Source organism: Microtus oregoni, unplaced genomic scaffold, assembly GCF_018167655.1.
Source record: "Microtus oregoni isolate MIOR12 unplaced genomic scaffold, Mior012 000006F_ref0000085, whole genome shotgun sequence".
Lineage (NCBI taxonomy): Eukaryota > Metazoa > Chordata > Mammalia > Rodentia > Cricetidae > Microtus > Microtus oregoni.
In genome coordinates, this window is record NW_024543065.1 from 3,627,647 (window position 1) to 3,641,323 (window position 13,677).

Sequence of the window (13,677 nt, forward strand, 5' to 3'; positions counted from 1 at the left end):
GAAAGAGTCTACCCAATTGTCATTGTGATCATTCTATGAACGACTTAACTTGGCTTGTCTTTACTTTTCCTGTGGCAAAGATACTGTATACATTTCAGATGGCAAGCATATTTTGGAAAGAAAATGGTGTTTTGAGTTTGTCCCATTTTCTTAGATGTGTAACTACTACCTCGAATCACAAAAGTAAGAGAGGCCAGGAAGTATGTAAAATACGGGCACAGCTTTATTTTGCTACAAGGCAGTAAGTACACTGTCGTTTCAGAAGCTCAGGGCCGGCCATCTTGTACCCAGTGTTCTCGAGGCAGAAACCGACTGTTGACTTCCATGTTTGTCTTCCCCCCAAACATAAGAACCACGAGGCAGTTCTGGTCCGTACACTTAATAACTATGGGGAAAGCTGAGCAGACTCAGAGTGCTTGAGTCGATGAACAGTCAGACTGAACTCAAAACAAAACATATGACATGAACAACATAAATTTCCCAAAAAAAAAAGAAGTGCAATGCATGTTTTTATAAACCAACAATAACAAAAAAAGAAACAACTTTCCTTAAAAAAAAAAAAAGAAAATGTACAACAAACGCAAAAATCTCCCAAATAAGTTTTCCAGTTACAAAAGGAAAAGGTATATATATAAAAATAAAAAAGTCTGAAATACTAGTGAATAATCAATTCTCTAATACCAAGTTTCTTTTCTCTCATCCAAGCTCTACTGCCTCTCTGACTAGCAGCATCTCTACAGGCTAAGACCATAGCAGCGAAACACATTTTTTTTTATTATTTGGCATTTACAAAATTAAATTACTGAATAAAAATATAATTTTTTATAAAACTATTTCATACAGTAATAATTTTTAAAGCAAGCTAACAAAAACTCCTCATGAACTGGTTTAACATAATAAATGTCTTTCCAATATTATTAACTACAAATGAGTCTTATAGGCTCCATGAACGGCTACTTGGTATTTAGTCAACATTCAGAATAATGCTTTCACTGTTTATTAAAAATATTTGTATGTATTCTTAGTGATTGAGAAATGTGAAATACTGGGGAATTTCTTTGTATAATTTTTTTTTTTAAATTTACCCCAGTCAAAAATACTGATCTGTTGGATCCTCTAAAATACAAATAAATCATTTTATTAAAAAAAATCTGATTATGATATTAACAAATGGTTACAATTCATTACCTAATAATTTAGGTAAGACTGTTATTCATTAATTTTTTAAAAAAATAATCCTTTTTAGTTGGGTGAAACCCAGTAAGATTCCATGCAACTAAAACGCACTTGGTGCTGCTCTGTACTGTTGTACCACAACAAAAATAGGCTCTCCTCTCAGGCAGGAAGAGTTCCATGCTGAGGAACGATAGGTCACAAGTCAACATTTAAGTGTTCTGAAAACCATAATGCTTTTCTGGAAATGTCTCACATGACCAGAGTCCGAGCCGAGAATGCGTTCACATATTTTCGAGGCTGACCAGAGGCCGTCATTTGATCCTCTGTCTTCCCACAGGAGGCTGGTTCCCAGGCACCACTGCAGGGCTAAGGGGGAGAAAGGGAGACAGTGAGGGTCAGAGCAGGAAGCGCAGGTGGCCCAAAGGGGCATCCCCAGTCGGGCAGCCAGGTGGGATGCTGTCCATGCCAGGAAGCCATTCGTCGTCAGGTAGAATGGGACCCTCAGAGCCAATGTTTCCTTACAACGCGACATCTTGTTACTGGGATGCCTTCCGCCTCTTCGGCAGTTTTACATGGTGGGAGCGGGACTGGGTGTCATTCTCCAGATACATAAGGCAAGTTCTAGGCCTTTACTCACTCACAAAATGATGAATGCATGAGCCAACTACCTAATTAAGTCAATTAAATTTGACCTATCTTCTGTAATGCCTCAACTCCTGATAAAGCCTACACATTTTGATACACATATGTAAACTATATACACACATTGTATTTCAAAATTCACTTTATTAATATGAGCTCACCACGTAGCTGAGCTGACCTTGAACTTCTAAGGCTCCATCCTCAACCTCCCAAGTGCTGGCTCAGGCCTTCTTGTACTGCACAGAAGTAGTCTGAGACATCTCCAGCCCTACTTTAGCTTAGCTTGTATGGATACATTGGAAGTCACGGGACAGAACTAATGAACAATGTCCAGACACCCGAGACAGTACTGGGGCCTGTGTAGACTCAGTCATACATGTATACTGTACACCCGCTCCATGAGGCAGGTCCAGACAAATGTTAGTTGGACTGGAAAATGAAGTGGTGGGCTTTGGACGCCCAAACCCATGCCATGGTGTGCACACAGGGGCTTGAGCACTGGTCTGCCTGAAGAGGGGGAAAGACTTGTACACAAACTATGACCTCAACAGCGCAGTGCCTGGACAGAGGCAAAATGGCACTCAGTTTCTGAGCTCCCAGCAGCCATTTCGGAGAAGACGAACATAAGCTCCCAAATCAAAAGTGAAGCCAGCAGTTTAGGAAACACACTATTCCTGGTGTTGACATTGAACAGGAATGCTTTTCCATGGGACAAAAGAAAAGTAAGAAAGATCATATGCAGGAACAGTGGTGAACCACAGTAACCCCAGCGTTTGAGTCAGAGAGAGGTAGGAACATCAAGAGTTCTTGGCCAGTCTAAGCTACACAGTGAGCTCCAGGTCAGCAATGGGCTACATAGCCATGCCTTGTCTCCAACAACAAGGGCTCTGCCCTCCAGAACCTGGTGTTTCTTTAGAGAGCTAAATTGCACATGTGATTTTATAACGTGTAAAAACAATCTGTGGCGGTTTGCGGAACCCACAAACAAGCGAAAAGGGCAGGGGGCACTGAGAGGAGCATAGGTAGAAAATTAATGGAGGGAAAGCCTAGCGGGGGTGGGGAGTTAGTGATTTGGACAGTCTTCATTTAGAAGGCTACAGAGAGATGAAGGGGAGAGTAGTTAGTTACACAACAGCATGGACCAGACCTTACTGTGTACCGCCTACAACCTTGCTCCATGTTAACTCACACTAAATACCCATGGCATAGCTACCCTGTAGTCTCCCACCTAGTTTACATATCAGGAAGCTAACACGGAAGAGAGCACGTGTGAGCAACACGTTCAAGATTGCACCGCTAAGAAACAAAGGAGCAAGAAGCTGAACTGAAGGGATACAAGAGGCCACGCCCCTAAGCAATATGCGAGGCTGCACCTAGCCGACATCTTGCCAAGAACACAGTGAGGAAGTTGATAAGAAAATTCAGGGGTTCAATTACCAGGACCTCCCAAGGCACACAGAGCCATGGGGATGTGGAGTGAGAAGTGACATGCTTGCTGGCAAACAACAGCCCTGGATGGACACTGCTGCCATCGGGCTGAGGTTTCCCAGTTCCAGCGACTTAACGTTTGCAGCGCACGGTGTTCTCACTTCCCCAGGGCCACAGCCTCTTAGCCCGCCCCCTGCCTCCCCATCCATGTAAAGGGCACACTCAAGTGCACAGTGTACTCTAAGTGTTCAGAGGTGCAACATGCGACTTGTCATACCCCACAGCAAATGGGTCAGCATACAGGCTTTCAAGGAATGGCATATCCCAGACATGATACAGGAAGGAAGGCCCGTGTTCTAGGTCGGCTTCTAACACAAAGTCACATTTAATATTTTCCTAGGCAATAAATTTAGTTACAATATTCTTTGAAATGGTTCTAAACCAGTGTGGCTTTCAACTTGTAGATGGCGACCCCTTGGGGGGGGGGGATTGAACAACCTTCTCACAGGGGTCCCCTAAGACCACCAGAAAACACAGATTATTTATATTATGATTCATAACAGTAGCAAAATTGGAGCTATGAAAATGATTGTATGGTTGGGGTCACCAGAATATGAGGAGCTGTATTAAAGGGTCACAGCATTAGAAAGGTGGAGAACTGCTGTAGAATGAATATTTCTTTGGACGCAAATGTGCAGACAAGCACACACATCTCTGCAAAGCGCTTCTCTTCACCCAAAGCCCCTTCTTCAGTTTTATCCACTGCTTACTCGCTGAAGCTGAAGTTCCTCCAGCACAGCACAGAAATGCAGGCAGACATGTGAAGTCACCTAAAATATTAAAGTTTAAGGTTTTATGTTTTATTTTCAGTGACTGAGTTAGTGCTTGTAGTCCTGAGCAAAATACGGTATAATAATTAGTGGTTGAGGGCTGGGCGGTGGTGGCGCACGCCTTTAATCCCAGCACTCGGGAGGCAGAGGCAGGCAGATCTCTGTGAGTTCGAGGCCAGCCTGGTCTACAAGAGCTAGTTCCAGGACAGGAACCAAAAGCTACGGAGAAACCCTGTCTCAAAAAATCAAAAAAAAAAAAATTAGTGGTTGAGAGGCAGTAATGCAATGGGTGCATTCTTTACACAGAAAGCTCTAGGTGCTCAAGATCAATGACTAAATAGATCCTCAGAGAACAAGGAGGAGAGGATCCTGGGAATCAAATGATGAATGGGGGAGTCTAACACAGTACCTGACCCAATGATACTGTTTATGTAGAGTTAAAGTATACAGATATATAGTAACAATGAATATGTGTCTTCAAAAAAATGGAGGAGAATGAGAAACAGAGAAAAGAAATCGAAGCAAAAAAGGATTATTTCTATTTTTCTCTGCTTTTTCTATTAAAAAAAATTGAGCTTTTCTACTAGGCTTCAATTAATATGGAATACAATTTCTAAACATGCAGATTCATCATCTTAAAGTTCCACAGCAAAATCAGTTTTATTTGTCTTTATTTGTGCCTTCTGGTGATGGCCACATTCTGAGGCAGTGTAGAATGGTATGGTGGGTGACTCAGACTGTCCAAGTGTGCTCAGGAGTTCTTATTAACTTCTGTTTTCAATTTTAATAGAATTGTAACTTTGACAAGTCCCCTACATGATTATCCCTGGACTCGCACTTCGTTCTTCCTCCAGGACTAGACATCTAACATGGAATCACTATAATAAAAAGGTACCATATATTTTTCATGATCACTTTGTGGGAACTTTCCAAATGGCCAGCCTCTCCTACAGCAAAAGAGAATTTATAAAGCTAAAATTCAACAAAAATATCCAAATTCCTCAGCACGTGTCCAGAGGCTTGCAGCCTAGGGCTACCGAGAGGACTCGGAACACCTGGTTCTGGTGTGCACACAGTAGCGTGCAGTAAGCTACTGTGTGTGAGAATCACTGTGGACAGAAAGGCCAGCGAGCACGGGCCCAGCAGCTCTCTCTGTACTAGGAGAGCACACAGTAGGCCCACCCCACAGGGAATGTAATAAACTGTTGAGGACACATAGGTGCCAGTGACGGGAAAGGAAAGCAAGATCAGATAGGTGGACTCTGAGGTTAAAAGGAAGAAGTTCTTCAGGCTAGGGTGAGAGCCAGGTGGGGAAAGTATTTGCTTTGCAATGAGGAAGAGCCCAAGTTTGATAGGCAGGAGTGCTAAAAAAATAAAAAGCCAGGCACGGTAGTGTGCACTTGATGCCCTAGCACTAAGAAGGCAAAGGCAGGTGGCTCCCTGGGGTTCACCAGTCAGTCAGATTAGCTCACTGGACAATTCAATGAGAAAAAAAAAAAAAAAGGTAAGGGATAAGGTGGAGTGAATAGCACCTGAGCTGTGTGTGCTTCTCCCAAAATACACACATGCACACACACACAGACACACGAATGAACATGAATACACACACACACACACACACACACACACACACACACACCAGAAAAAGGAAAAAAAAAAGAGCTTCCCCTTTGTCTTATGATCTTGAACCCAGGGCCCTACAAACCCTTCGAGCAGATGACAGCTCTAACATAGGATTAGGTGTTTTAGTGTTAGGATTATTTTTTAATACTGTCACCCAAGTCTGTGTGTTCTTGTTTTCATCCCCTAAATCTTTGTTTCATTTACTTTAAGGAAGTCAGTAGGCACTGCAGACCTCTCTCGTGAATTCTCGCTCTGTTACTAACCCTTGGTCTTCCGCAGACACCAGCCTGTCTGAAGTCATTTCAATGTTAATAATCCTCCCCAAGAGTCACCTTGCTTATCCTGTAATGCATCTTCCATTGCCCCTGGGCAGAAGTGAACTATAAACAGTCTGTCAAAACTTTAACTGGGATATCCTGTTAAAGCACTTTGAAAAAAAAATTACCCAGACCCTTTGCAGAAGCAGAATAAATGAAAGGAGACAAGACCGCATCCACAGGTGGTTTTCTGCCAGAATTAGATTATCTTTTTTTTTTTTTCTTTCTTTCTAAGACAGGGTTTCTCTATGTAACAGCCCTAGCTGTCCTAGAACTAGCTCTTGTAGACCAGGCTGGCCTTGAACTCACAAAGATCCGCCTGCCTCTGCCTCCCGAGTGCTGGGATTAAAGATATTGCACCACCACAGCCTGGCCAGAATTGGATTATTTTAGCATCTTCATTTAGACTTCAGATAGTTTTTGCCATCACCTGAACAACTGCTAGCATTATTACATTTATACAGTGTCTACTAAGGTCAAGGTGTCCCAGAAACTCTATGTTTTTTAATTTTTTAACTAATAAGCATAGATAGATGGTGCTTAAAGAATCAGAAGCAAGAATTCTCTGATTCTATTTCGTTCACTCAAACAAAATATTACTTATCCTAACTTGAATGAAATTCTGAAAGTCAGAATTCCTTGCTAGAGGGACATCTGTTTAAAATGTCATTCATAAAGGAAACCATAGAAAATTTGGGTTGTATCTTAACTCAAGATGTTGCTGAGGGAAGGTCAATTAAATGAGCAATGAAATGCTTATGCCTTCAGAGTGCCTATGGGAGGGGCTGAACTATGCAGCTGACGAATCCCTATCCACCAGTGCCTCTACTTCTTAGGCTAAATTAACAAGTGCTCGCCCACAGCGGTCTTTCATAGATATGGGCTCTGACCCACCTGTCTCTAGAGGTTTGCATTCTTACATTTTTATAGATGTTCCAATCATTTATATCCTATAGCTTGGGATACCCCAAATTTTTAGAACAGCTCTTTTCTTGAACACTTCCTAGGATCTGATTATTAACATCCAGACAACTGCCAAATTACTCTAAAGCCATTTATCTTCCCTGGCCTCCCCAGGGCAGATTCTATCTCAGTGTTTATTCTAAACACCATCAAACAAAGCCGTGCCCATCTTGGAATGACTGGGGCAGGGCAGGCCGACTCAGCTCCTCTGAGAGCCACGTTTGCTTGGCCTCTCTCAGCTCCATTCCAGAGAGGCACACAGAAAACTTTCTTGGTTTATATCACCCACTGAAAGCAGGTCACCGAAACACTTCTGACGGTGACATGAATTTCTGCCAATGTAAGGGGAAAAACGGTGACCAGATCGAGTCACAGTGACTGTGTTCCACAGCACAGTAGAAAGATGCGTAAAATGTGCATTGTCCACAGGCCTTCCTGCTACCAACACAACCGCAGAAAAGGAAAGAAATGCAGTCCACCTGTCATTCATTTGTCTCCACAGTCCCAAGAGGCCTGACTCCCCGAGTTTCTGAACAGTTGATCAGTCTGTTTCTTTCAGTGACCTACTGTCATGGTTCTGCACGGTAGCGCAGGGAAGGGTGTGCTGGTAAGAAAAATCACAGCAATACAAGAAGATCTGGCAAGAGTGAGGCCTCTTTACCTGATCTTTCATTCATTTACTATGATTATTGGAAGATGAGGTCTCATACCTGGTTTATGTGGCATTGGTTCAAACCCAGCGCTTCATACAAGCTAGGCAAGCATTCTACAAACTGAGCTATGTCCTTTTCAAAGGACAGAGAGTGTGCACAGTTTTCCTCTGATAATAAATATTGGAACACATTGGCTCGTGTGCTGCCGTCTTGGAAACAGCATCATATCCAACTGCTCTTCACTGCGACCTTCTGAGATGAGTGGAGAATATACCATGGTCCTCAATTCATAGGCAGGAGCAGTTTACTTCATTTAATGAACTGAAGCCATCAAAATAGGAAGTGCTAAGCCCACAGGAGAGCCACATGGGAATTCATGAAGCTTCTGTGCAGTGCCTGTCACAAGGAAAGGGCTGGCCTTGCAGTTTAAACTACATTAATAAACAAGTCACAGAAAGATTAGCAACAGCTAAAACACAAAGAACAAAAATTAAATCTAAGAAGAGAGAGAGAGAAAGAGAAGTGAGTCTCAATTGCTGGTTACAGTCCCGTAAAATTCTCTGATCTGAGAATGGGTTTATGTAATAAATTTATTTAAACTCATTGTGTGCTTAAAAAAAAAAGAGTAAAAGAGTAAGACCCTGCCAAACCAAGTCAGGAAATTAAAATTTAAGGCTGTCATTCTGTGGTTACAGAAAAAAAAAAAGAGGAAAGTAAGTGAAACAGCCGACAAACACAGCTTCTACACTCAAGTTTGAAACAGGGATAAAAGGAAACATAATTTAAGAGCAAAATACAGAAACTCGGGCAACTTATAGCTTGAGTACAGTTTTGAATCAGGCGATATGAATGTCTACCTTGAGATGTGTGTATTAGCACAGAGTATGTTTTTCAGCCTGTAAAGGAAATTGAAAGAACACAGAAAAGCAGGCGAGTCTTCCCCCGTGGAGGAGCTCTCTCTGGGTGTCTACCTCAATTCTCTCAGGGTAAACACTGAGCAGTAGGAAGGACTCTGTGGCCTCCCACAAATCCGACTTTCCTGCCCCAAACTGAGTTTTCTAAGATGAATGAATATTCTCTATGCTTCTCCCCTTGTGATCCCTGTACACACATCTAGACTCCAGCCCACTCCCCCCATAACTTGGGGAATAGGCTAAGGACTGCTAAAGAGAAAACGAGAAAGTTTCACACCTACTGAGCCACATGAAAGACGCAGACACCAAAGTGTCTCAAACTAGTTATGAGTGCACTCACTTTCAGTTTAAAATTAAAGAAAAAATATCTAATAGAGAGAGAGAAACCCAACAGTTATGCTTTTGCAGCTTCAACAAAGTCCTTCTGAAAAAGAGGGTAAGAAACTATCATTTAAGAAACAAATATGAGCTGGGCATGGTGGCACATGTCTTTAATCCCAACACTCAGGAGGCAGAGGCGCATGTATCTCTGTGAGTTTGGAACCAGCCTGGTCGGCAAAGAGAGTTCCGGGACATCCAGAGCTGTTACACAGAGAAAACCTGTCTTGAAAAACAAGAAAGAAAGAAGGAAGGAAAGAAAGAAAGAAAGAAAGAAAGACAGACCACATGACTGTGTACAATAGCTCATAAACTTTTTATGTTTCTGTTTACTTAAATTAATTTATTAGACATATAGAAGATAAACCATAATCAGGCTGGAGAGATGGCCCAGCTGTTAAAGACTCAGTTCACAACCTAAACTATAGGAGCCCCATGGTAAGTTCTGTGTTGTCCCCCGTAAGAAGCCACATAACAAAACATACACCCAGCCCCAGGGTTTCACCTCTACCTATCATTTCCCTACACAGGATTCAGAGCACTTCGGGGAAATAATGAGTCCAAAGGAGAGCAAGGACACGGGACGAACAACAAATAGAGAGAACTGAATAATCAGTTCCGAGTCGCACAACTTTCCAGGAATCCCAGATGACAGACGTCACCGCCACGGCAGCTAGGCCGTTGGATGATGCAGTCCAAGGAGATTGGAGCAACGAGAAAATCGACCTCAATGAGTGAAACGATTTCAGTTTTAATCAAGCAAGTAAACGAGACTGCTTTCCTTTGATTGCTAGGGAAAGCTGACTATGCCCTGAGAATCAGAGAGTTCAGGAATGATTGTTACTGATGTATGATAACTGTGTGGCGTTACGCAGAAAATGTCTATTTCTAGAGCCTGGAAATACATTTGAATAAGATATTATATCTGGGCTTACATTTAATGCTTCACATAGATAAACATGGCAAATTGTTAGGCACTGCTGAGAAACAATAGTTTCCATATCTCTGTATGTTTGAAATTCATCATAATAAAGTTTAATACTTCCAGTTTCTTGCACTTCGCGTTCCCTTCCTCCATTAGTGGTTCTGGGGATGGAACCCAAGGCCTTGCACACGCTCAGTAAAGAATGCCATCGGCTATACCTCCATCCCAGCTTCCTATATTTCTAACCTTGAAATAGCAAATGTTTTGCATGTAGGCATGTTTATTCAATAGTATATATATTAGAAACAAAGGCTTAAAGCACTCAGTATATGGACCCCGAAATGATAATAGCTGCCATCTAAAAATGTGTTGTCATAATCCAGCCTGGGATTATTAAGACTATGCTGAATTACATTTGTAACTAATTACAAATATTTTACATTTTATAATTAATTACACCACATGAGTGGCAATTATTTTGCATATTATAAAACATTCAAATTGAAAATATTTGGGGAATTTGTTTTTCAGTTGAAAACTGGGCACAGTGAATTACAATTTGTAATCCCAACACTCAGGAGGCAAAGGCAGGAGGATCACCACAAATTTGGGGCCAGCTCGGGCTACCCAGTATATAGTAAGACCCCATTTCAAAAAACATGGTGTAAAACCAAAAACATTATGCTGTGACAAAAATATTTAGATGGATTGGCTAAAGAACCATTTAGCATTTAATTTATTAAGGGTAAGAATTTAAAAAGTTATAGATTATATAAAATGCGCTTTATTCAATGAGATGGTTGACAGTGACTGGCAACTTGAGAGAATCCAGAATCACTCGGCAGACAAGTCTCTGAGCGCTCTGGGAGGGATTATCTAATGAATATATTATCTAATGCTAGCCTCTAGAGCATCTCAAGAAGTATCTTGGTTAGTTAACTGAACAGGGAAGATACACCCGAAATGTGGACAACACTATTCCCCGGGCTGGGGTCCTGGATCGCCTATAAAGGAGGAAACAAGATGAACACCAGCGTTTATTGCTCTCAGCTTCCTGGTTGGATGTGACCAGCAGCCTCCAGCTCCTGCTGCTGTAATGGATGGTACCCTCAAACTATGAGCCAACACACGTGCCTCCATCAGTACTTTGCTTTTGTCAGATTATTTATTTCACAGCCAGATAATTGTCTAAGGCAGTCCAACAGACAGGTCATTTAATACGTGCACGATATGTTCACCCATAGCTCCGACTGGATTATCCAACAGAAATGCAGGAAATAGAACTATGTTTAAATAAACAGAATCACCGCTGTATGAGAAAACAGCGGATCTACTTATGCCCTGCCCTCAGTTTTGTTTTCTGGGTTTTTTTGTGTTTTTTTAGCTTCTGTTATTATTTGGGGAGGGGGTCAGCGGTGGTCAGACAGTATTAGAGTATTCAGAAATAAGCACTCATGGGATTAAAATAACATATATTACAGTGTATCATTATATTTGCTGTATTTCATTGTTAGTTGTAGTTACTCTCAATGCCTAATTTATACATGAGAGTTTATGACAGGTATATAAAAACATAGTGTATGTAATATTTGAGATCAGCCACGATTCAGGCACCGCTTGGCTGGGGGTGGGGGTAAGGGAAAGAGAAAAACACAGGCTCATAGGTAAGGAATAATATTGCTCAAATGTTGCTGGGTTGAGATAATAAGAACATTAAGGATGTGTTTAAATATTCAGACTCATTTTATGTACTCTTCAATCTTTATCATGAAAGTCTGAAACATTTTAGAAATCACATGTGAACATCTATAGTCTCAGACACTAGATGCCCCTGTTGACAAAGTCCCATACTGGCTTTTAAAATGTTCCTAGCACTAATAATGCTACAGTAGGGACTGGAGAGCTTAGTGGGTAAAGATACTTGCTGCAGAAGCCTGGTAACTCGAGTTTTGATGCCCGGAACCCATGCAATCCCCGTGTGGAGACACTAGGCTGGAGACTGGTGGATCTCCCCAGACTCCAGCTCATGGGCCAGGTAGCCTGGCTTACACAGTGGTAAAGAGACCCGGCCTCGAACAACATGAAAACGTCAGACTGACATTTTAGATGACCTATTTTTTATTAAGTTTTATATCTATCCATGTTCAGCTCTGAATAGGTTGGCCTAATCACTGTTTGATTAAGGCAAAAACCAATAGGATTTAATTTTAGGAGCATAATCATGAGTTTTCGATATATGAAATAATTGCTGCCACCAAATATACACATTCGCTGTGAAGTTCAAAATGGTCCCTCTTTTCTTTTCTTTTCTCTCTTTTTCTTTTTGGTCATGTTCTCACTGTGCAGCTCTGCTGGTATGGAACTCTATGTAGATCAGGCTGACCTCAAACCCGAAGATCTGCCTGCCTCTGCTTCCAAAATGCTCAGATAAAAGCCGTGCAGCTTCACGCCAGGCTAGACTTTATAGCTTCAGTAAACATCGACTGAATCTTAGGACTAGGCTATAAAATGTGCATGAGACTTAATGCACCTTAAAGCATGAACAGCATTAGTCAAATCCAATGCTTTGGGATCCAAGGGCCAAGGAACAAAACAAGGGTTTCCCGCTACACCAGCTCTCTTGATAAAATGGCTGCCCCTTGCCCTGACATCCTTTAATCCCTTTTCTGTGTCCCACCAGGCCAACTCCCGTACCTTTGTGGTGTTCTGAGTTTGCACTACTCAGAGCCAACTCAAGCATGACTGCCCCAAGAACTGACTTTGCATAAGTATTGGCCTTCCTTCTTGCCCACACCCATCTTTCATCAAAGCAGTTAGTATCTGAGGAAAGCAACAGGAAACGGATCCAACTGAATTAATGAATAACTGTACCTATAACTCATCTGGTTGTCTGTATTACCCAAAAAGTGATAACAAGGACCAACTTGATTTCTCCGTGTCTTGTGACCAAAGTGTGCATAGTCTTCACCAGTGGAGTCTAAATATCAACCGAGCCCAACGGCAACAGCCTGTATTGTTTCGGGGTTGCCACGGTACCTCTTACTGGCATCTAGAGGGGAGTTATCCCCCAATTAGCACTGGATGTTTTATTTAGCAATCTATGCTTCTGAAATGAGCATAATCCTCTTTGTAGGGTAACTTAAATTATATAGATAAAACCATTACACAGCTAGGATTCCACATGGCTTTTTCGAACATCCTTAGTGTTGGTTGTCTTTCTCTTAACCGCACCTTCTGTTCCATCCTTCCAGCCCTCTCTCCACTTCAACCTTCCCCCATTATCCCTATTTTCCCCTTCATATCACCTTTGTTCTACTGTTCCCCCTTAAGATCTTTCTTCCCCATCCACACCAACGAACCACTTCTAGACTCCTAGATTATACAGGCAATCCAAATTAAACACACAAATAAAAAGATCCAACAATAAAATCTACATGCGATGTTTGTCTTTCTGGGTCAGTACTAACCAGGAAGCTCCCTCCATACTGGTTACTTTTCACAGGACTGAAAGATGCTATAAAGACTGTGAGAGGACAGAGAGTTAGCATCAGTTTTACCCAGTTTTATGCTGTGAAATGCAATAATGACCCACATAGCAAGATACACCCATGGTGGCAACAGTGGCACAATGGATAGGGGGTAACCAACTGTTTTCTTTTTAAATTTAAGGCCTGCTTCATAGGAGTAAGCATATACTGGGTACTACAGATTTGCTCAATGACCCATGGTTGGGGAGTTTACAGGCCCATATTTAAATCTACTATTATTTTGATAAATGAACACAGTATTAAACTCTAAATTCATATCTCTTTACCAGTCTATTAGTGA

General features: G+C 41.7%; 1 protein-coding gene across 2 annotated transcripts in view; it reads right to left on the reverse strand.

The window, feature by feature from the left end:
• Nucleotides 1-217: 217 nt before the first annotated feature.
• The window catches only part of Myb (MYB proto-oncogene, transcription factor), a 36,030-nt gene continuing 22,570 nt past the window's right edge, over nucleotides 218-13,677 (reverse strand). For both annotated transcript variants that reach the window (XM_041654915.1, XM_041654913.1), the window contains one exon: nucleotides 218-1,542. In XM_041654915.1, the coding sequence (XP_041510849.1) occupies nucleotides 1,426-1,542 (117 nt within the window). In that variant the 3' untranslated portion in view covers nucleotides 218-1,425. The remainder of the gene's footprint in view (nucleotides 1,543-13,677) is intronic.